The sequence below is a fragment of the Protopterus annectens genome, chromosome 1.part0 (assembly GCF_019279795.1).
Source record: "Protopterus annectens isolate FY-2018-M chromosome 1.part0, PAN1.0, whole genome shotgun sequence".
Classification (NCBI taxonomy): domain Eukaryota; kingdom Metazoa; phylum Chordata; order Ceratodontiformes; family Protopteridae; genus Protopterus; species Protopterus annectens.
The window spans coordinates 18751958-18776344 of NC_056725.1; the positions used below are offsets into that span (position 1 = coordinate 18751958).

The 24387-nt window shown below is 40.4% G+C and overlaps 1 protein-coding gene across 1 annotated transcript in view; it reads right to left on the reverse strand.

Moving 5' to 3' along the window:
- ERCC2 (ERCC excision repair 2, TFIIH core complex helicase subunit) overlaps positions 1-24387 on the reverse strand; it is a 2230202-nt gene that overhangs the window by 906474 nt on the left and 1299341 nt on the right. The window contains exons 10-11 of the mRNA XM_044070725.1: positions 15330-15463; positions 12720-12888 (exon numbers count right to left, since the gene is read on the reverse strand). Of these exons, the coding sequence (XP_043926660.1) occupies positions 12720-12888; positions 15330-15463 (303 nt within the window). The remainder of the gene's footprint in view (positions 1-12719; positions 12889-15329; positions 15464-24387) is intronic.

Here is a 24387-nt window from a genome sequence, read left to right on the forward strand (position 1 = left end):
AAGGCAGATGACTTCAGGAGTCTAAGCCCTGCTTTCTTCACATCTTCCTCAGATAGGCTCCTGGAAGATCTGGAAGACTGTGTGGGTGATCTGGACCTCTGCAAGATTGGTGACCTTAAGGTTGAGGAGACCAGCAAAGGGATCTCTGGACCGACTCTGATGTAGTCTCTCAGTAGTCGGCTCTGAAATGCATGGGGCCAAAACTGAAGTCTCAGTATCAACAACCTCGATCGGCTCCAAGACCAGTGGAGCCGAAAAGGTAGAAGTCTTACAGGTTCATAGGTTGGTACTAGGCTATTGGCCCTAGGGCCTATACATGCCTAGCCATAACAATTCCCTGGATATTTCTATCCACGATATTTACTTCCCTGGACCCCTGTCTAGCAGGGCAACTGACATAATCCTCGGGGTGAATTTCCTATCTCCCATGGAATCATCAAGGTTCCTTCTGAAGATAGCCAAGGAGGCGCTCAGTATGGGGAGTCTCTGGGTCAGAAACCTATCCCTCCAGCATGTTTTGTTCCTTGTGATGACAAGGTTTAGATCCCTGGAGCGTGTGACTCTGAGGGATTGGGATTTCTTTAAGTGGAGCATGTCCAATAGCTCAGGGTTTGACATGGCCTTGTATGTTATGCAGAGATTGCCTCTGAGTAGACAATATGCCACAGAGTATAGCTGGAGTTTTTTTTAGATGGTCAGCATATGGCATCTGCTTTAGGCCTGTGATTCTTTTAGTGAGGTATTTCTGTGGCCTTTCCAGCTGTTGCAGATATCTTGTGAGGTACATACCAAACGGGACATTATACTCTATAATGGGTCTAATGAGGGATGAGTACAGTGGGACAATGACCTCCTTTTTTCTGGATGAAAAGCCCTTAGTAATGAGGTGTGCCACATAGAAGGATTTCCTGACTGTTGTGGCGATGTGGTTATCAAAGGTGAGACCACTGTCCCACCTGTGTCCCTAAGTCTCTCATCACACTTTCGATGTTTAGTGTACTGCCGCATATGTGGTAATTCATGGGTACATGTTTTTTTCCAAAGGGGATAACTATACATTTCTTGGCATTAAGCTTGAGCCCATGGCTCTGGCACCAGGCATCTGTTTCTGTAAGGCCCTTTTGTAGAATATCCACATCATTTGGGGATTCAATAATGGGTCCCAGTTTGCAGTCATCTGCAAACTTTTTTAGCCAGAGTCCCTTAGTGTTGGCCTGTACTTCAGAGAAGTAGATGCCAAACAAGAGTGGTCCCAGGGCTGAACCCTGAGGTACTCCACTTGTCACTTGTCTAGAGCTAGATTTGGTGTCGGCTACTTTTACAGTCTGGGTTCTGTTAGTAAGCCAGTTGGGAACCAGAGTGACGTAGGGATTTATGCCCAGCTTAGTAAGTTTATCTATGACTCCAGAGTGGGGGATGGTGTCAAAGGCCTTGGCGAGGTCCAGGCAGGCTGTGTGGACCACATTACCCTCGTCCACAGCTCTGGAGACTGATTCGAAGAAGTCAATCAGGTTCATGAGACAAGATCGGCCCTTCACAAACCCAAACTTTGTGGGGCTCCAGTGTTTGAAGGTTGCCAATGTCTTTGTTTATCAGTTCCATGATAATGCGTTCCATGCCCTTGCAGATCAGACTCGTCAGACTGATGGGACGGTAGTTCTGGGATCCAAGGTGGATCCCCCCTTGTGGAGTGAGATAACTGTAGCTGTGCGCCATTCAATGGGCACAAAGCCTGAGGTGAGGCTATGATTAAACATGACACTTAGGTGAGGTGCCAGTTCATTTTGTAGTTCATGTAGTACACAGCCTGGGATGTCATCTTGTCCTATGGATGCTGTATTCTTAGCTTTGGAGAGTGCGGTTTCTACCTGTGTGGCCGTGATTACTGGAATTTGGCAATCTTTTGGTATTGAGATGGGCCCTTTAGGTGGTGAAGTTGGCACTAAATTGATCTGCCAGGATATTGGCAATATCCTTGGGATCAGTATATTTAATACCATTCTGTTGTAGCTCAGAGCAGATCTGAGCATTGCCACTTAGATTCTTGCCATAACTATCCGGCTTAGGAATTTTAGGAGGCAGTTCCAAAGCACCGGACGGCGCCAGGGAATGCCTCATGGTAGGCTTCATTTTCTCTTTTTTGGAGGAATGAGATTTAGAGAAAGATGAAGAACTGGTCAAATCTTCCTTAAAGGAAGGCTTGAGGAGACCTTTCAAAATTAGCTTGTTCTTCCGCTCCTGAAGAACTCTAGAGCTGAAGGAATGGCAAAACAGACAGGTTTCCTGCAGATGAATGGCTCCAAGGCAATAAACACAATTACTATGGCCATCTATAACTGACATATTCTGGGAGCACTTTACACATTTTTTAAAACCCAAAGGTTTATGGCCTTTTGCCTCTTTAGACATAATAACTGGTGAAGCAGAAACACAAGCACAACAAGGACTAGGTCCTCTAACTCAAATGGGCCTAGCTCTGGGAAGAGAGAAAGACAGAGAACTAGGTCCTCTAACTTAAACGGACCTAGATAGAACGTATAAGACTAGAAGGTCAGAAAACTATCAGCTAGACTGCACACACACAAAATTAAAGTATTGAATATCAAAACTGTCTAAAAAATAAATCTATGCTCAAACACAGAGTCATAGAGGCAAAAAGGATAAGAACTACCAAGGACCCTGCACACAAGCTAAATCGCTAAATATCTAAATAAGTATTTAAAATGCAAACTCTCAAATATTAAGAAACACTGCACACAAACAATAGCAAAAGAAGTGCAAGTGTGCTGTTAATTAGAAGAGACTGGCACACAGGATATCAAACAAGAACAAAGCCAACGGCCAGCCATTTCTCAACAATGAAGTAATTTAAAGTGAAGAAAAACACTTCAACTTGTCCGAAACTACTCTAACTCTAATAAACTCTATCTATAACCATATAAATCGTAAAGTTAAACGGTAATACAGTAATAATAGAAAAAAAAATCTTAAACTTAGCCACGGCCAAGCAAGAAGCACATCTGAATTCGTAGACGTGGCAAACGAGATATGGGGATTGCACTGGTGCACTACAGGATACCTACCTAGCCACGAGCCAACTAGAAGACTTTGAGCTTTGTAATAGGCCGAGTTGGAGTTGAGTATCAGCTCTGAACCCATATGTAAGAATGAAAGCGAGATAGGACGACAGAACATCAACTGTTTGTTGACTGGGAGAGTTCTTCTGGTTTGTATGGACTTTAAGCAGGTGAACCAAGTAATTTATCTTGGGGAATGTCTCTGAGATTAAGTATTTTAAGAAAAACATCGGTACAATCCCTCTTGGATTTCTCCAACAAATGTTTCATACTCTGAACTGCACATTCAAACAAGCCATTGGACTGTGGATACTCAGGACTACTAGTAACATGAATAAAGTCCCATGTCTCAGCAAATCTTTTGAACTGCTGACTTGTAAACTGTGCACCATTGTCAGAAATGACTTTGTATAAACTACCATGGGCAGAAAAATGTATCTTCAATTTCGTAATGATAGTACTGGACGTTAAGTTAGGAAGTAGGTCAGTTTTAAAACAATTTGAATAAGAGTCTACTAATATCAAGTAATGCTGACAATTCCATTCGAAATTATCTGTAGCAACTGTCGACCATGGTAATTCAGGAATCTGGTTTAGTTGAAGTGGTTCTTTTTGTTGATGTGGTTTAGTACTGTTGCAAACTGAACAAGCTAGGGTTTCCTTCTCCGTATCTTTTGACATAGAAGGCCAAAATACTATGCCACTTGCCCTTATTTTGGTTAAATCAGCTCCTGCACGAGAAGAATGCAAGATATTGATATATTCTTGTTGTAAGGATTTTGGAATTATCATTTTTGGACCTTTCATGATACCATCTTCCATCATACGCTCGTGTCGAAGGAAAATACTGCTGCACGTCTAGTGGTAAACAAGGTGTTTTGCTTTGATACACTAGACAATCTCGACGTACTGAAATGTCAAATTTCAGTACGTCGAGACCGAATAGTGGAAAGTGCAGTTACTCGAAACGACACTATGCCGAATGCAGAAGTGTCGAATCCGCCGCTATCATGGTGTCGCGTTAGTTACGTGTGGTGCGCTTTGTGGATTTATCTGGGGTTTCAGGTAAGTGTTGTGTGTTTGAGGATATTGGGTAGGGATGTTAGTGTGAGTGTGTGCGGTGGTGTTTTTATGTGTGTGTTTAGTGCAACCTTGGAGTAAGAATATATAAGTAGGGGGGGTGGGGGTGCAGGGGGGCTTGCTCCCCTGCTTACAGGTAGGTTAGGTGTGTTTGTGTGTGTTGTTATGCTTGTTTAGTTAGGTAGGTGCATGTGTGTGTGAATGGTCGCGGTTATTTTATTTATTTATATTTGTTGACCGGGAGTGTCCGACTGGACATAGGTCCATTTTCAGCGAAGGCCCGGGGAGAAAAGCTCCACAATTAAAACAAACAGACAGTAGTTACATTGGCTTACGTAGTGATTAGTGTGTGAATGGTCGCGGTTATTTTATATTTGTTGACCGGGAGTGTCCGACTGGACATAGGTCCATTTTCAGCGAAGGCCCGGGGAGAAAAGCTCCACAGTTAAAATAAACAGACAGTAGTTACATTGGCTTACGTAGTGATTAATTTATTTATTTATTTTTATTTATTTATATTTGTTGACCGGGAGTGTCCGACTGGACGTAGGTCCATTTTCAGCGGAGGCCCAGGGAGAAAAGCTCCACAGTTAAAATAAACAGACAGTAGTTACATTGGATTACGTAGTGATTAACAATTTACATAGCAATTACTTACAACATATTAACAGAAGAAGAACATAGTACATCAGTAGACAACTAGAATCTTTATCTGTGAAGTACATAACAGACATTAACAAATGTTAAAATAAGAAGTTCCTGCTGTATAAGTACTAGGCTTATGAGCATCTGAGCTTGCTATAATCAAGGTAGTTAGTGGAGTGGAAAGAAAGGTAGTGGTTGGATGGGGTGGGTGATAGAGTGGGAGTTGCAAGGGCATAGCCAGCATGTTTTTAGTTGCGCTTTTAGTAAAGTTTTGAAGTGGGTGCATGATGGTATGGAGGTAATTGTGGGTGGGAGGGAGTTCCATAATTTGGCTATGGTGCAAGAGAATAGTGCTTCACCAGCAGAGTTATTGGCTTTAGTGATCTACAAGTGATTTTTGTTGCTGGATCTTAGTGGTCTGGTGGTGCGATAGGGTTGGAGTAGATTCTGGACGGATGGGACATTTAGTGGATGGTTTACTAGCTTGTGGGCGAGTGAGAGTTGATACCATTGAAGGAGGTGAGGGAGTTCAAGCCAGCCCAGTTCAGCAAGTGAGAGACATTGGTGACTACGGTAGGATGCCCCTGTGGCGAATTTGGCAATTTTGTTGTAGCAGGTCTCTAGCTTGTTTAGATCGCATTGCCTTAGGTTGGTATATATTGGAGAGGCATAAAGTAGGGTGGACATAAGGTGGGAATTTGCTATTGAAATCTTTGCTGCTTTGGTGAGAAGATGCTTATTTCTGTATAACGCTCCTAGTTTTTTGTGGACTTTTTTTATGGTCATGGATATGTGAATGTCAAATTTTAGTTTATTGTCTATTTCCACTCCTAGCAATTTGGTGTGTTCAGTTGGGTATATAGTGGTGTTGTCTTTTGCTGTGATGTTAAAGTGAGAGTTGTTTTGAGTATGTTTGGTGGGTTGGAAGATTAGTAGTTTAGTTTTGTTTGGGTTGAGTATTAATTGGGCATCGGATAACCAAGTTTCAACAGAGGAAAAGGCTTCCTGTGTGACTTTTTGCAGTTTGGGTAGGGACTGGGCTGAGCAGATGATGGTCGAGTCATCTGCGTATTGTATGAGTGTGCCATGTGTGGTGGCAGAGGCTAGATTATTTGTGAAAACAGAGAAGAGTAGGGGTCCAAGGATGGATCCTTGGGGAACCCCTATGGAGACAGGTAGTTGGGGAGATGTGTCATTCTGCCATACAACGGATTGTTGGGGGTCAGACAGGTAACTCTGAAACCAGTTGGTGACTGATTGTGAGAAGGATAGGTTGTTGTATTCGTGATTATGGGTTTTCGACTATTCAGTCTCGAAATACTGAAATTCGACATTTCAGCATTTCGATATTGCATAGTGAATCAGATTTCGCTGGCCATCCTTGACTAACATTTCTTAACTTCTGGAGAATTGGATTTGAAGCTGTGCAACTTTTATGACGTGATTTTATGATGTTTTAAGACGTGACGATGAAAAGAATTTCTGACTTCTATGACTTCAAAGTCTGCTTTCTCATTTTCATGCTGCTTGGTTGTTCCTCTGGGCACTCAAGACAAAGCATCAGCAAGGTAAAGATATTTGCCTTTTGTGCAGACAATATTGAAATTGTACTTTGTAATTCTAACATCATGTGTTGCAATCATACTGGGGCTGTATATGTACTGGCTTTTTCAAAACAGTTACTAGAGGTTGGTGATCAGTCTCTGTTCGGATAGATCTTCTAATAATATAATCACGAACTTCGAACAAGCAAACACAACTTCAAAAGCACTTTTCCTTTTTGTGCACACTGCATCTCAGTTTGGGTTAAAGTTCTGGATGCAAAGGCTACTGGTACACCCTCCTGAAGAATTACTGTGCCAAGACCATATTTTGAAGCACCACAAGAAAGAGTTGCTGGTTTGTGAACATCATAATATCTCAATCTGGCTGACTGGCAATTTTCTGTTTCAGGATATCAATTGCTCTTTGGTGTTGTTCCAACCAGGACCAGGTAACATTTTTCCATGTTAACTCACGTAACAGTGCTGAAAACTCACTCAAGTCTGGGATGAACTTTCCTAAATAGTTGACCAGACCAAAAAAAAACTTTGTGAAGATGTGACATTGTTTGGAACTGGCATTTCAAGAACTGCAGTTTGCTTGGACAGATCTGGATGCAAGCCAGGACTGGTAAACAAATGACCCATGTAAGTAACTTCCTTCAGCCTGAATTTACATTTCTGAGGATTCAGTTTAAGTTTCACTTCACATGCATGGTCTAGGTCTTTCCTGAGGTTTCAATCATGCTCGACTTCACCAGTGCCCCCTACAATAATGTTGTCTACTATAATAGCACATGGATAACCTGACAAAATTTGTTCCACTGCATGTTGAAAGACTTCACTGGCAGAATTTATCGCCAATGGCATTCTCAAAAATCTGTATCTACCAAATGGTGCGCTGAAAGTGCTTAATAATGAAGATTTGTGATCCAGCGAAATTTGCCAAAATGAACTTTTTACAAGTAAAGATAGAAAAAAAGTGGCATTTGGTATAAGAGCGGCTGCTACTTCTACTGTACGCATCAGATGATGAGGGCATTTAAGTTCTTTGTTTAAGTCTTGTGGATCAATATATATTCCAGTATCATCTGAGCTTTTCTTATGAGCCACAACCATGGAGGACACCCATTCAGTTGGTTCTTCTACTGGAGCAATCACACTCAAATGCACCATTCTGTCTAGTTCTGCTTTTACTTTACTCAGCATTGTTACTGAAATCTTGATGCTGGTTTGACAACTGGCTTACTTCACAGTTTAACTTCATGGAATAAATGACTGGGAGTTTACCAAGCTCTTCTTACAAAATATCAGCATATTCAAAAAAAATATTCTGTGTAAAATCTTTGTTGTTACTCATGCTTATATGGTGGACCCTAAATGAAATCAGTCTCATTCTCAAACTATCTGTGAGGCCTAACAGTGACTGCACATGACTTCTGACCACATAAAACTGCAAGTCATAGCTGTCTCCTGCAGAATAGCATTAAAGAACTACTGAGCCTTTGGTTTGAATCTCTTCACCACCATAAGCAACAAGTTTTGAATAAGAATCAAGTTTCTCGCCAGCTTTAACTCTAGCAAACATTTCTACAATGTTACACTTTGATCCAATACCAACTTTAAGCTCTACAGGTTTCCCATGAATCAGTACAGTACGAAGTATTTTGTGCTTTGCCACACAACTGATAGCCTACTGTATTAACAGTTTCATCAATCACAGTGACACCATCAACATAAAGTTTGTTCACAGCTCTCTATCTGATCAACTTACTTCTTGGGAAGATCTCTTTTAATAAAAGACTGTGCCACTTTAGACTTGCAAAGCCATCTGAAATGATTCCACTTTTTACATTTGTGATATTATTGACCAAAAGCTAAGCACTTTACTCGTTTAGGTACATGACTACCTCCACAATTACAGCAGTTAACAATAGGGTTTGCTGTAGGTTTTACTGCATGTGCCATGGGTTTTGCTGTTTGTGCCACACCCTTCAGTTTACATCTCTTTTTCTTTTTAACCTCACATTGCATACTATCAACATTTGCAATGGCAGACACTGCAAGCATGCTTTTCTCATTTGTAAGCATATTTGTGTGCTTTTCTGTAAGCTCATGTTTTTGACAAACTTCTATAGTTTTGTTCAAAGTTAAATCACTATCTTGAAGCAAAATCTTTCTCACTGCCTCATTATCAACACCACACACAAGACGGTCTTTTATCATCACATCTCTTAGATCACCATATCTGCACATTTTTGCTTTATTTCTCAAGTTGGTTATATATGCTGTAAAAGTTTCACCACACTTTTGATTTCTTGTGCAAACTATGTGCCTTTCCATTGTAATATTTGTTTAAGGGCTGCATATTTACCTGAATTACCGTTTTAAGCACTCAGGGTCTTCCGTTTCAGCATACATGGCAGATGGATACACAAATGAACATTCTCGCTCAATGGCTTCTGAGCCAGCTAAATTCAGAAGTATGAATGCCTTTGTACATGCGTCTTTATCAGAAAATGCAGCCTGTATGAAAATATATTCTTGCTCAAACATTCGCCAATTCTCAGCAACATCATCAAACACCAGCAGACCAGGTCTCCAAAATCCCTCTGCCATAACAACAAAATATGTTTAAATTTAAGCATAGACCAGCTACTTGCAATTATGCTCAACTGCACAACAACTTCTCTGAAAAGGCTTCTCTAAAACTGCAAACACTGCAAATACTCCGGCCACTTTGGATAGATTTAGTTAATGTGAAAAAAATAGTACATTACAAAGACATTCAGTCGTTTTAGCCTTTTAAACAACTTCCAAACTGTTTTAAACATTTCCGTAATTATTTTGAACACTTATCAATAGCCACAAGTTTGGATATTTCGTTTATCTCAGTAACTTGTTTTAAACATTTTGAATGCTTCGCCACACATTCAGTGACTGAAAAATCATTTAAACGAGTTTACATACCTGCAAATAATTGCTGACCTGTTTGCAAGTTGGCTCCTGTATATTTCTCCACTTTTAACATTGTGCCTCATGGCTTGTATGTTACTTCAACTTCAGATCCCATTCTGAGACCATGTTGCTTGTCTTATACATTCAGATGAGACAATGAGGCTGGGTATACGTTCAAGTCGTTTATTATACATAAACACATCAGGAGTTGTAACCGGAACATTTACTTAAGCTAACTAACTGACTTATTACTTCAAGCACTCACAATGTGCATCTCCATTCACACATGCTTTCACTCTGTCTGACTACACAAAATGGCACTGCTCCTGCATGTGCTCTACAGTGGCAGACTAGGGTCAACATACACACTCTGATCTACAAACACCAAACAGTATGCTGAACTAACAGCAGATGGAACTCCCTATACATAATCGAAGGATATAGCAAACTTGATGGCCAATAAATATAGCTCCAGTTTTACCCCTATCACTGCAAGTTGCTCCAGCCAGGAAACACCTTCTACCACCTCTCCCCCCAACTATCACTAGAGAAAAGGTCCACACGGCACTCTCCAAAGCTACAAACACTGCATTTATAGGTCCTGATAATATCCTGGGATGCCTCCTAAACAGCCTGAGACACAACCTGTCGTGCCCACTAGAATCTCTATTCAACCACAGCCTCCAGACAGCCTGGACTACAATAGTCATCCCTTTACACAAAGGGGGACCATCAATACAGCCAAGGAACTAGAGACCCATAAGTTTGACTAGTCTTTTGTGCAAGGCTATGCAAAGAATTATTGGGGACCCGAGGAAATCTTCAAACACTGGACTCATCCTAGTTCGGTTTCATCAAGGGCAGGCCATGCCTACTAAACCTGGTGGACTTCTTCAAGAAGGTCACTAGAGCTACGAACAAGGGTAAAATGGTGCATATTGCCTACCTCGACCTGGCAAAGGCATATGACACAATGCCTTACTCGGGTATTATTGACAAATTTACAAACTTAGGCATAAAGGATATGCAAACAAAAAAACTCCCCCACCACAAACTCCCCATCAAAGCTAACAAAAATCTCATGTTATATGCTTTCCACAAATTTTATGAATGCTGGCCTCTGACCTATCTTGCACATACCCTTATAATGTCATCTTCCTAAATGTAATGTAACTTATATTTTAGTGTAAAATAGATACTTCTGTACTGATCTTTACTATGTAACCTATTCTGTCTACTGTGATGTTGGTCATGTACTTTGTTTTCATTTAGTGTTTTTTTTTTTGTACCTTTTGCAACTTGTAATGTTCTGTGACATCCAGTGTGTGTTTACATAATGTTGTTTTACTATGTACTGCAGCTTTTCTCCTTGGGTCTCCACTGAAAAGGGGCCACAAGCCCAGCTTGACTAGCCCGGTTAACAAACAATAAATAAATAAAATATCAATGTCACAAAATAGCTAGCCAAATAGCTCACAGACACAACACATGAAGTTAGGGTGGGGAATCCACCTCCACCTAGAAATATGTTATTGGTGGCGTACTGCAGGGCTCTGTACTGGGACCTCTCCTGTTTGGAATATACTTTTCTGAAGTAAATGCAAATGTAGAGGGCCTTTGACTGACCACATCTGCTGAAGACTGTATGCTGGGAGCAATCATTGAATCTCCAAAGATGCTGATATTCTCCAGGAGGGTCTGGCACAGACAAAGAACTGTGCCAGACCCATGGACAACAAATCAATGTAAAAAGTGAATAATTATACCCTTTGGGAAGGTGACCACCTTTGTAAATTACAAGATTAATAACACTCCCCTAAGACTGGACTCGGTGGTAACAGATTTTAGAACTCAGGTTGACAGTAATCTGACCTTTGATCACCACATTTCCCTGGTGGTGAGAAAATCCTTCTATACGGCACAACTTATAATTAAGGGCATGTAATCCAGATCTAAAAAGATCAACAGTCCCACTATACTCAGCCTTAACAAGACCAACAACCTGATCTGGCATTTGCAACAGCTGGGAAGGCCAGAGGTTCTTCACTAAAACAATACATTGTGTAAATAACATGTCCCATGTAGACCACCTTAAAGCCCTGGCCCTGTACTCTGTCTCCTACAGAAAACTGATGGGCGATCTATGCCTAACCTACCAGAAATTCTCCAGTCCAGTTATGATGGATCTGCTACACATGCACAATACAAACAGCACTTTAATTACCAGATCTAAGGATCTAAACCTCATCTGTGAAATAAACAAAATATGTTGAAGGGATAGGTATGCATCTCAAAAATTACCTCTTTTCTGGAAGAGACACCTCAGTCATGTGAAGCAGAGTTCTTTCCTGAACAGATTCAAATATAATTGGGAGCAATGAATGGGAAATTGCAAATTCACCCTTGGCTTGTTGCTTGTGTCCCTTATGGACAGGTACAGCTTGTAGATGCCCTAAAGGCACAGGTATATACAAAAGCCTTTCTAATCCTTGGGGATTGATAATTGGGAAAATTGGGGCATGAATATCTAGGCTTAAAAAGGCTCTAAGGCTGTCTAAGGCCATTAGCGTAGTAACCTCCTGTAAACCAAAGTGTCCTCTACCACTAGTGCTACTACGACTGTGAGAAACACTGCAAGAACATAGCATCATCAAAAAAGAAAAATTAAGACAGACAAAATCCACCTTCCACATCAGCTCAGGACTAAAGTGCAATTGCAGTAAAGTTTTCAATGGAAATTCTGCAAAAATAATGACTACATATAATTCAAAACTCAATAGGGCACTCTTAAAACTCAGACTGCCATGAATCCTGTGCATCTCCATCACAGTCACCAGCCATTGCTTTGTTACTGTAATTTCATATGCACTACTCTTCGGGACACAGAACAACACAGTTTAAAAGTTTAAGTTTGGAAGCATACATCTGTAGGATGCAGTCAACACAACTAAAACGGAAATATTTATTTTTCTTTACAAGTGTTGATTGGAGATAGGTGAAACAGAACAAAATAGTCACAGCTCAGTCTATGACGTCCAAATGTTTTCTATCAATTTTCAGGAAGCATTATTCACAACTGCAGAAGCAGCTGCTTTGGAGGTTTGACAGAAAAGGCTTTCTCATGCTGAATCTTACACAGTTTAATTAAAGGGAACAGTTACAAATTTCTCTGATGACAAGTCTTCTGAAGAAAACATCTGTTTCAACATCCTCCTTCCTACCAGAGTAGTAACAAAAGGGAAACACAGAGAGAAAATTGTCTGTGGTTCACAATAATCATATTTTTTTATAAAATATAGCCAAATGTGTATGCAAGTAGTGAAAACACCATTTGAATTCATTTCAATTTCATTAGTAACATATCTGCTAAAAATAAATAAATAAATAAATAAATATAAAATTGACTATATGTGATTACCGAAGGGGTTTCCTTTCAATGCACACTTTTTCAAAGATGTCCTTAAGGAAGGAAGGTGGGCTCTCTTGGATAACGTGCTGAACTCGCAGGCGAGATTTGAGATACTCTAATAATCTCTTCAAAAATCCCACAAAATGCTCTGCTGTCCGAATGTTCCCTGGAATGGCTTCTGGAACAAGATAATAGAGAATTATGTCAGGAGACAAGAGTATTCTAGAAACAAAAAAAAAGCTGTAAGAAAGCTCATCAACAGACTACATTACTGCGATCTTAACGCACAGCCTAAAATCCATTTCTACTTCAGTGTACACAATAAGCTTATCACAATTTTTTGGAAGGGATAGTGGAGGAGAGGGATAAAATGAAAATGTAACTTAAAAATTTGGTAGAAATGAGAGAAACAGATATGGGAAAGGTAATAATAGGAAATACTTAGTGGGATTATCAAAGGTTAATATTGCAGATGAAGGAGAATCTTGCAGAATACGAAGGGGAGCAATTATTGATGCTAAAGAGAAAATAAGAAAGGTGGTTGTTAAACAAGTATGTTTTGATAACCCCGCACCACAAATACTATTAGCTTAATGACTTGTGCAACAGAAAATAGAAAGGGGTGTTACCAGACTTAGGGATCCTATTACGAAAAAATGACCAGAGGCCCTACAGAGGTAGAGAGATATTTCACAAATTCTATAAAAATCTATATAGAACACAGGAATGGAGGAACAAAAAAAGATACAAATGGAAATATTTATGGAAGACTTAAATGTGCAAAGCCAAGAGGAAGATGACACTCAATGAATAGCTAAGATGGGAAAAGATGAAATAAAAATGGTGATGTATAATCAATCAACAGGGAAGTCCTGAGGAACAGATATGGCATTCCTGTGGAAGTACTGAGAGAGAAAAGTGATAAAGGGGAAAGGTTTTGTTTAGCAATACCAGCATCTTTGCATAATGGTTAAGGTCTTTGTCTCCCATGTACAAGGTACAAAGTTTAATCCTGATCCCTGGGCATTGACTGCATGGAGTTTGTATGTTACCTTTATGGCACAAGGTATAACTGCAGTGAGTTTAGAGAAAAAGCACAAAGTTAGGTTCAAATCTAAATTAGAGAAAATTCAAGGGGGTTAGCATAGTTGTTAATGCCTATTACCTCACAAACATAAGGTACAGAGTTTGATTCTCACCCTTGAAGGAAAATTTACTTGGCATAAAACAGCCTGTAAGGGCAGCTGATCTAGTACTTACCTATGAACCTATAAGAAAGCTGTGGTGTCTGTACAGCTCAAAGAGAGCAAAGACACTAGGTCCAACTTCATACAGACCATTTTCAATTCTGAACCATGATTATCAAGCATTTATGTCAGTACTAGTTAAGAAAATAGCTAAAATGTTGCCAAAATGGTCAGACATAGATCAATGCAATTTTGTGTCAGGAGGCAAACATTTGACAACACTAACAGAACACTGAAGATTAAACAGGAAGCACAGTGCAAGGAGACCCTCATTGTTGGTGGGTCTTGATGTAAAGGAGGCATTTGACACAGTTACTTGGGATTTTATTAGTGTAATGGTAGTGTATGCATTTTCTGAAAGAATAATGGGGAAAATTAGGAAGATAAATGAAGGGTCACAGCCATGAATCACACTGGAAGGGTTCCTTTCTGACAAGCTGTGTTTGAATAGAGGAAATGGGCAGGGATGTGCTCTTTCTCACTCATTACTTGCCTTGATCAGTGTACAGCCATCTGGGAACTCGTGGGCTTTCTACTCTTAATCATAAACCTGAGATAGTATGTTGATAAAGAAATGCTTTTTAACTAGTTATTACCACTATTTTGTAACTTTCTTAACTCTATACTGGACAAAGATAAAACAAGACAGGTTCACATTTGCAATACTCAGCAGCCCTCAAGGACTCAACAGCAACCTAAGTTATGTCCAGGCAAATGTGGATTTTAGAAGTACTTTTAATACATTTCTCATCAGAGCAGACATCTTCTAACAATGCTATGGAACACTTTCTTAAAATATTCTTCAGTCACATGTCATTGTACTTAAAATCAAGGAAAATTCAGTTACATTACCTGCTGTTGCAATTTACAACAAAATTAAAATGCACCTTCTTCATACTTAAAAATATAACTTTTAATTATAAAACGGTCAGTCAAACATGTTGTGAACAAATATAAACTTAAGGGTTCAATGCTTCACACAAAAGTACATAGCTATATCAATGTACATTCATTCAGCTATGGATTTCACACATGTGAAACTAGACACAAAATGCAACACACATCCAGTTTTGTGTTCCTGTCTAATCCCCTTTATTAGGAAGTCCTGCATTCCATCTGCTTCAAGTGTTTTCTGCCAGATGTTACATTTACAATTATGGTACTTCAAACAACAGAAATAAGACATACAGCATGACTAGGAAACAAACTCGTCCTCTTTCTTCCACATATCCATGTATATTAATAAATGTTGCTCTGTTTCTAATTCAGTGACATGACAATATCTGTTAGCTTTTATTTTGTTTACATGATAGCATCAGAACTGATCTGTTTGTGATACATATTACAAAAAAAAAATCACAAATACTCTTACCTTGTAGAATCTCATCAGGCAAAACAGGATTGGCCAGATAAACATCTGTCTCCCTGGCGATGTTAGCTTCCTTCAACCCTTCCACCAAGCGTCGATACTCCTCTTTTAATATAGCTGCATCACTGTCTCTTATTCTGAAAGGTAGGATTTCCAGTCTGATTAGTTGTCTATGAAGGAAGTAGAGCTAAGCAAATATTCACTTTAAAAGTAGGCACTTAAGAGAAGTTCATACCTCTCAACCTCTTAGCACAAGAAATCTGGACAAAGCCAAAAATAATTTTGGGGGGGGCAAAAGCCCAAAAATAGGGGCACATTTTAAATGCTGCTCTTTTAAACTAAGAAAGTTGCTAGGATAAAAGGTTTTGATTTACCATGCATTTTTCTGAAGGATATGAAGTCTGAATCTCAAATATGCATCATTATTTAATGAAGTTATTCCTCACTGACTTGCCAGAAAAAAACACATTTTATGAGAAATTGACCAAAAATAATGAGGCATAAATCTGGGCAGTGTAAAAATCTGGACACTTGAGAGGTATGGAGAAGTTTATCAGCATTTAGTCAGAAACACGAGTGCCTAACTTATCTTGATTACCATCATCAGAATGAAACTACCTAGAAGTACACGCAGTTATGATCAAGCCTACCTAGAGCTTGCACTGCAGGACAGTGACATCAGTATTACGCCAGCATCCTTAAATCTGCACTTACTTGAGTCACCTCCAGTTCTTTCATGAAGGAGCGCTTCCTTTCCAGATATTCATATATATTCTTGGACTTAAGTCTCACACTGGTGTGCAGATTTTAGCACTTGATATTAACATTAGCACACACATAAGAACAGCCAATGACTTGTCATAAAAAATAAATTCCCAGCTATGCAGTACAGTTTACAGTTGTACTGGAGTTGGACAGTAGGTAGCCTAAATGCTAATATAGTTCCCTATCACAGAAACACTGATAAGGCAAGTACTCGCTTAACTGTATTATTTTACTTTAAGATGAAATATCAGCTTTTACTGTGAAATGTATGTGTAGAGTACGTAACAATATCATGTCTTGAATCTCTGGAAAGTAGAAAGATATATATGCAAACCTCTGAGGAGAATCCTACAGATATCCTGCTTTTGGATTCATACTCTAGCTTATACATCTTACAAACACTAATACCCTTTGCCATGATGAGCCTCACAAATATAAAATGCCCTGTGCAGAGGTATCTACAAAATATATGGTTTTCCAGGACAGATGCTTAACAACAACAGACTGATCAGACAGAATAAAATGCAGGGTCCGTTTCCCCAATAAAATATTCAAACCTGAAGAAACTGCAGCATTTCTCTTTTATGGTTTTAAATGTAGAAAGAACCGTTTGCATGCATCAAAAAATAATGGTAGCACACCAGTGTAAACAAGGCCAACAAAGCTGTCAAATAAACCACTGTGGACAAGTATGCTTATTATGGCAAATAATGCAGAGTATTCCTAGATGAAAGTTAAGGTCAGCAAAGGCAGGATATGTTCTTATGTCCATAAAGAAAAGTTGAACACTACCACTTATTTAGATAAAATTTCCTATTAGCAGATTTCCTGGACTCCCATCAACTGTAACAGACTTGTAGACAAGCAGCACATGCTATTTAAGGGGGGAGGGGGGGGGTTACTCATTCAGGTTGTTAGACTCAAGGTGGTAAGGCTTGGGTAAAGGACACTTTCATTAGATCAGGCAGCACTTTCTGATACTTTGGAAGCCTTTGTGATGTACATAAACCTTCCCAAAGTCACAGCAATGACAGCAGCCGTCCTGACTGCAAAGTGCATGGGGTGCGGTCAGCACTGCAGAACAGCTACCAATTAGTCCCTGCAAGTAGTACTGGCACTCATTTAAGCAACAGTGATCATGGTTGCTTTGTATTTCTGCATAGCTCTCACCTATGGTTTAGAAAATATTAATAGTTCTTCACATAATCTGAAGACTTAGTTTTGTTAACAGTGGGACTATAGTAAAGCACTATTACAGCTACGTGCTACAAGTGTTTGACACAATAAAGAGCTACTATATTTACATAATAGTAGGTTCCCCCTCCTGTAAGATGAGGTTTTTTGACCCTCATACTCAAACTGCAGAGGTGCCACACAGACAGCCATGACACACAAGGGCTCTTCTGTCAGTTGTAAATTATGGGAATGAATCTCTTTTCTACCAATTTGTCCATGCTTGAAACTCCAAGATTTGCAGCAGAGGTAAAGAATAAAAGCAGCCATTGATCCTAAGCAGTCAGGTAGGCATCTATCCTCCAAGCTGCTTCCTCTGGAAATCCAGTCCAAATCCTTCTTATTGAGTGCGTTTTTCAGATCAAAGAGGTCTGCCCACGGAATTCCCCACTTCGGAAGTATGGGTAATAGCACCTTTGAGTTCAGTTTCTGTTTGCATGCTATTGTTATTCACCTGTTCAAACATCCATGCTTTCACTTCAGTTGCACAGAAGGTGAACTGCAAACAGAACTATATTTCTTTGTAGTGATTACCCTCAGATCTTTAAAGCCAGGATGCAGAGCTGAAGAAAGTGTGCCCGTCTATATTCAGATACCGCAAGACTAAAGTACTACCAGAAACAACCAACTGTAGCTGAATTTAAGAAAGCTTCAAAGTTATCAACATTGCCCATGTTGATAACTATACAAGGTGAGTAGTGGCTGACCTCAAGCACCCATTAAAGGAAGAGACTCAAAATTAAATCCTTACCGTAATCTAAGCCATCTGTAATAATACTCTGAATGCTTCCCTGAACTTAGAGTAAAACAACTAGTCCATCACTGACGATCTGGAAGTATTTCCTTTGTAAAGAGAAGGATAATATCAAATTCCTGATTAGTTCAACCCTACAGTGATCCGAGTTCTTCTGAAGCAAACAGCTTCAAAATGGCAAAAATGCACTGCTGCAGAAGTAAGAAAAAAATAACAACTTATGTTGTCTCTCTTTCTCCAGCAGCCAAAATATCTTGTACTGGCCTATTTAGAGAAACTGCTTTTTCTGCATTAAAAAAAACCTTCTAAGCTTTTTTCCTGCCTTTCCTGTCACTAGTGTAGTCCCGATACAGATTTGCTTTCCCCCTAGACCTTTCTGTTTTGGAGGGAAGTCTTCTAGTTTACTAGCTTATCAGTTGGAGTGGTAAGCACTAGGTAGCCTATCTACCATAACAGGAGTGGTTTCTGGTCCAGAAATTGTAGTTTATTGGACGTTTGGGCATTTTTTCCATCCCTTTCAACTTCCTGGTTTAAAAACCCACGTTTGCACAGTGTGCAGTAGCACTCAGCTGAGGTAAACTATTACCGGTGCCAGAAAGTCTGCTCTTCAATTTTCCCCTTAGAATGTGCTTCTTCTTTTACTTCTGCACTTCAGTTAGCGTAATCGGCTAGCACTTTAACAGGCTTTTGTAGCATTTATTGTAGCACACTTAGGTGCTATCAGCACTAGCTGTTCCTACGCAGTAACAGCACCAGTACTTATTAGTTATGACCAGCCCTCCTGGTATGATTGTAGGGCAGTTTCCTGTGCTTTCTCCTGCTAACCTGGTGCACTTGGGCATTCTGAGACAGTGCAGCAACTGTCTAATGTACACAGATAACCCTCTCCTCTTACCTCCCAACACTCATACCTGTGAGAGATGCACTTATATCACCAAACTGGAAGCAGTGCATGCTCCACCCAAGACTGGACTAACTGGTCAAGATGAGAAGATCAACAGCTGCAACTCACCACATAGAACACACAGCCATCCAAAACACCAACCATCACAACCTACACATAGAAACAGAAACCATACACCCACCTTTGTGGTGGTTCTCAGTAAAAATTTACTCAAACAACAGAGACCCCCAGGACAGAAAAGCACTCTACCACCACAACAAAACACTAACCCCAGAACACACAGCTCACCACCACAGTGTGCCGCTCAACCCAAGCCCTTAAGGCAAATCATGTTGCCCAATGTACTAATCATAGAAGATTCAATTGTGAGGCACACTGATGTCCCACTCATTAGGCTGAACAAGGAGAAGGTGACAATGAGTTGTCTATCAGGTGCCAGGATCCACCACATAGCACATGCACTCAGGTCACTCCACAACAAGTACAAATATGGCTCAGTCATTGTCCATGAAGGTGTGAATGACCTGAGATGCAACTCCCTGGACTACATGAAAAGAGATGTGATGGAACTCTGGGATTATGTGGTCCAGGCAGGTATGACCCTAGCCCTAAGCAGTATTCTACCATCACCCAGAATGATACCACAGTACGAGCAGAAAAATGAATGACTTCAACAACTGGCTAAGTTTCTGGTGTCATTCTAAGGGTACCCAGTATCTGATCTGCCTGGGACTACATGATCGACAGACCTCGATGCTTTGTCAGAGATGGCCTGCATCTGTCACCTCTGGGATTCTGGGTAAGGCTCTTGCCACCCCTATCGTGCCTTTTCCTCCATAACAGCTACAAACAAATGCAATCTGAGGGTCATGCTGCTCACTGCTAGAAGTCTAAATCTCAAGATGCACTTGCTCGAAGCTCTCCTCAAAATGGAGAATGTCGACATCTCTGCTGTAACAGAGACCTGGTTTAAAGAGGCATAAAGCACCCCTGCCCTCCCAGGCTGCAACTCATTCCATACCTTTCGGCCTCGGAATACGGCCGAATGTTCCAAAGGCGGTGGTGTCTCCATATTCTTAAAGGATGCCCATACCTCTACGCTGGTAGCCCAGCATAATGCATTCAAGATACTTCAGGTACAACTAACGCTGGGTAAGATGGCGATACAAGTCATAGCCTGCTACAGAACCCCAAACATGTCCCCAGATTCTCACTCCAACTTACTAAGCACCCTGGAATCTATCAAGGTTCAACTCAATACTCTCATACTGGGTGACTTCAACTACCCTTCCATCAACTGGGAAAACTATTGTACAGGCCCAACGCTTTCTGGAATTTATCAGTTCCAATGCCCTGGACCAGCTCATTCTGACTCCCACTAGAAGAAGCAACATCCTCGACCTGGTTATCACCAACATGGGAGACCATTGCTCCACACCTAGAGTCAATTCCTCCCTGGTTAAATCTGACCACAAACTGCTCACCATGGAAATCTCCATCTTACCTACACTCCCCGCAAAGGTGGCCACCTAGAAAAGCTTCTCCAATGCCGACTTTGGGCTCCTAAAAACAGAGGTGGTTAACTTCTCGGCACCCATGCCAATGGAAAATAGCTGCATGACTGCTGAATCATAAACCAATGCAATGTACGAGCATGTACACAAATGCATGGACCTTGTCATATTAAATAGAACTAAGACGCTCTCCTCTAAAAAAAAAAGGAAGCCAATTTGGTGGTCCCCAGCCATCAATAAACTCTACAACAGAAGGAAGAAACTGTTGCAGAAAAAAATGAAGTCACAAGACTGGAAACCTCCCTTATCAGTCTCAACAAAAAGCCGAGATCCCTTATTAAATCCTCTAAAGCCAGCTATGAAGGCAGAATTGCTGCTGACACCAAAAACAACCACAAATGCTTCTATCCTTCTCGCTATATCAAAAACCTCAAAGGCAATACACAGAGTTGCTATGACTTACTGCACAATGGTACCTCCTATACTGAGCCAACAGATATAGCCAACATACTGGCCGACAGATTCAGTGCCAACTTTAACCCCCCCCCCCCCAGGGCCCTATCACAATATCAGAAGAAAGCCTGGTACCCACCATTTCTGCGGCACAGGTAAAATCTGAATTGTCCAAAGCCAAGAATACAGCGTCCATGGGACCTGATAATATCCCTGGCTGCATCCTACAGGAGCTACAAAATGAACTGGCACCACATCTGTGTGCCCTGTTCAATCACAGCCTTACCTCAGGCTATGTCCCTAACGAATGGCGCACTGCTACAGTCATCTCGCTCCATAAAGGTGGAGCAACTACAAACCATGGGAACTATCGCCCCATCAGCCTGATGAGTCTGGTATGCAAAGCAATGGAGAGCATCATCATGGACTTGTTTAACAAAGATATAGGTAATCTCCAGACTCTTGACTCCAAACAGTTTGGGTTTGTCAAGGGGAGCTTCTGCCTCCTGAACCTGGTTGACTTCTTTGAGGCCATCACCAAGGCTGCAGATGAGAGTAACACAGTGCATACAGCCTACCTTGACCTGGCCAAGGCCTTTGATACCATTCCCCACTCAGGTACCATTGATAAACACCAAATTAGGCATCAATCCTTACATCACTAGGTGGGTTTCAAACTAGCTCACAGACAGGACCCACAGAGTGAAAGTTGCGGATTCCAAGTCAGACTGTCGATCAGTCATGAGTGAAGTCCCACAAGGCTCGGTCCTGGGCCCTCTCCTGTTTGACATCTACTTCTCAGAAGTCCTGGCCAACACAGGACGACACTGGCTGACCAAGTTCGCTGATGACTGCAAGCTAGGAGTCATTATCAAAGCTCCAAGTGATGCAGACATTCTACAAAAGGGCCTCTCTGAGACCAATGACTGGTGTCGGAACCATGGCCTGAAGCTTAACACTAAAAAATCGTTATCATCCCATTTGGAAAAAACTCACTTCCCATAAATTATCACACTGATGGGAGCCCACTGAACACTGAAGGGGCCATAAGAGATCTGGGCACCCAGGTCGACAGCCACCTCACTGTTGACCACCACATTGCCACTGTGGTCAGAAAGTCCTTCTACATGGCACATCTTATAACCAAAGGTTTTGCATCCATAAAGAAAAAGGTCATCATCCCTCTCTACTCATCCCTCATTAGACCACTCATCGAATATAATGCCCTGTTTGGCATGTACCTGACCAGATACCTACAACAGCTGGAGAGGCCACAAATGTACCTCACAAAAAGAATCCTAGGCCTTAAACACATGTCCTACATGGACAGACTCAAGAAACATCAGCTGTTCTCAGTCTCTTATCGTCTACTTAAAAGTGATCTCTGCTTGACTTACAAAGCCACGTCCGACCCAGCTCTACTAGAAATACTACACCTAAAGAAATCCCAATCCCCCCGCACCACAAGCTCTAGAGATCACAACCTCATTACCACAATTAACAGAGCATGCTGGAGGGACAGTTTCATCTCTCAAAGACTGTCCATACTCTGGAATAGGCTTCCCATTCATGTCAAGCAGAGCACCTCGGTGGCCCTCTTCAAGAGAAACCTTGATGACTGGATGGGTAACAAAGTTCACTCCAGGGATCATTCCAGTTGCCCTACTGGATATGGGCACTGTGAACTAACATCAGATGGCACTGTGCCTGGGCAATTTTTTTTTGGGCTAGGCTTGTAAAGGCTCCAGAGCCATTAGCCTAGTACACACCTATGAACCTAAACCACTACAAAAACAGATTACAGACAATACTTTTGCCTGACTAGAGAGAGAGACAAATAAGGTTGTCTAGTTTGCCCTTTTAAGTGCATTTAACATTCTACCTCCACTTCATTCTTTCCTCTCCCCATCTTTATCCACCTGTCACATGACCTCATGAATGGCTCTATGACTTAACTCTCCACCATCCATTCTGATACTCAATTCATGAGTCTATCTCTCTCCATGAAAAGTACTTTCTGGGCTCCAGGAAGCAAATAATTCACTACAATATGCTGCTTTGTCATCTCCTTCCCCTGTCCTTAGTGTTCACGATGACCCCTTAATCCATCTCTAAAATGATCTTTTGCACCGACAGCTTTTTAACCCTGCGGACAGCTAAAATGTCTACTGACAGAGTGCCATGTTTACTGGAGCGCTCCTACAGTGAAAATTGAGCAATTGTTTTAAAAAATGACAGTAACATTTACCAGTGTAGGTAAAATGTGGTTACTGACAAATAATTACATTGCCTCTATGCCAGCAAAGAAGAAAGTCAGAGAAAGTGCAAGCTAAACTTAACCTAACAAGAAGAAAAAGTTCTGGTTGAGAAGAACCTTGCAACTGTCCAGCAAAAAGAAGAAAACAGTCCAAGTTTCAGCTTTAATACAGGAGACTGCTTTGAATAATTTAGATGAAAAAATAAATCAATCTAAGTGAGATACTGGAGGATTATATAAAGTTAAATGACAAAAATCTGGAAATAAATTAGAACAGCATTAAGTAACTATACAAATCGGCTCATAAAAACTGCAGAAACTGACTGACATGAAGGAAAGACTGGTTGAACGTGAGGTTTTTCAAGAGTTGCTTCAAAAAATGGTAGAGTTAGAAAAAAAAAAACAGCACACAGAGATGACCACAGGATTTTTGCTATACTGGAGAAACTGGAAGTGATAGATTACATTAATTTTATGAAAGTACAAATAAGCAACTGGACTGTTGCTCCACAGCAGAATTTGTCAACAGAGACGACAGATCATGTCCAATACTGGTCATCAAAAAGCAGCCATGATCTACCTTGCTAATGAAAATCATACGAGCAGAAACAGCTGCCTCTGATAAAACTTTGGCAGTAGGGAATGCTATTAAAATGTGGGGAACCAGATTGTTTGTGAAAAATAACTATTCTCCATATACAAAATTCCTCTACTGCTCGGTACAATGAAGCTGTCCTCCGTCAACAATAAAATGCTTGAACGAACTGAGCGAACTAAACGATAAAATTAAATTACTTTATTGACCACATACAAACAGATTGAGCGCGCTTTCGTCTCCTATCGTGAGACTTCATCAGAATCACATGTAATAACATTTTCCTGTTTATATACTCACTTAATTAAACAATCATTAGCTAATTATTTGCCATAACAATGAATTAAAACCAATTCTGGTTAACCCTTTGTATGTAAAATCTATTAAAATTGTTTAAAATAGAATCATATATAAATAAATTAATACTTCACATAAAATATGTAGGTATAAAATATATAAATAAAATATGCTTCTAATATACACATATACTTCAAATTATTGATGACATTAAGTATTTAATATTTACCTATTGTAGGTTCAAAAATACTTAAAATCAAGGAACAACTATTATAACTGATGTGTCTAT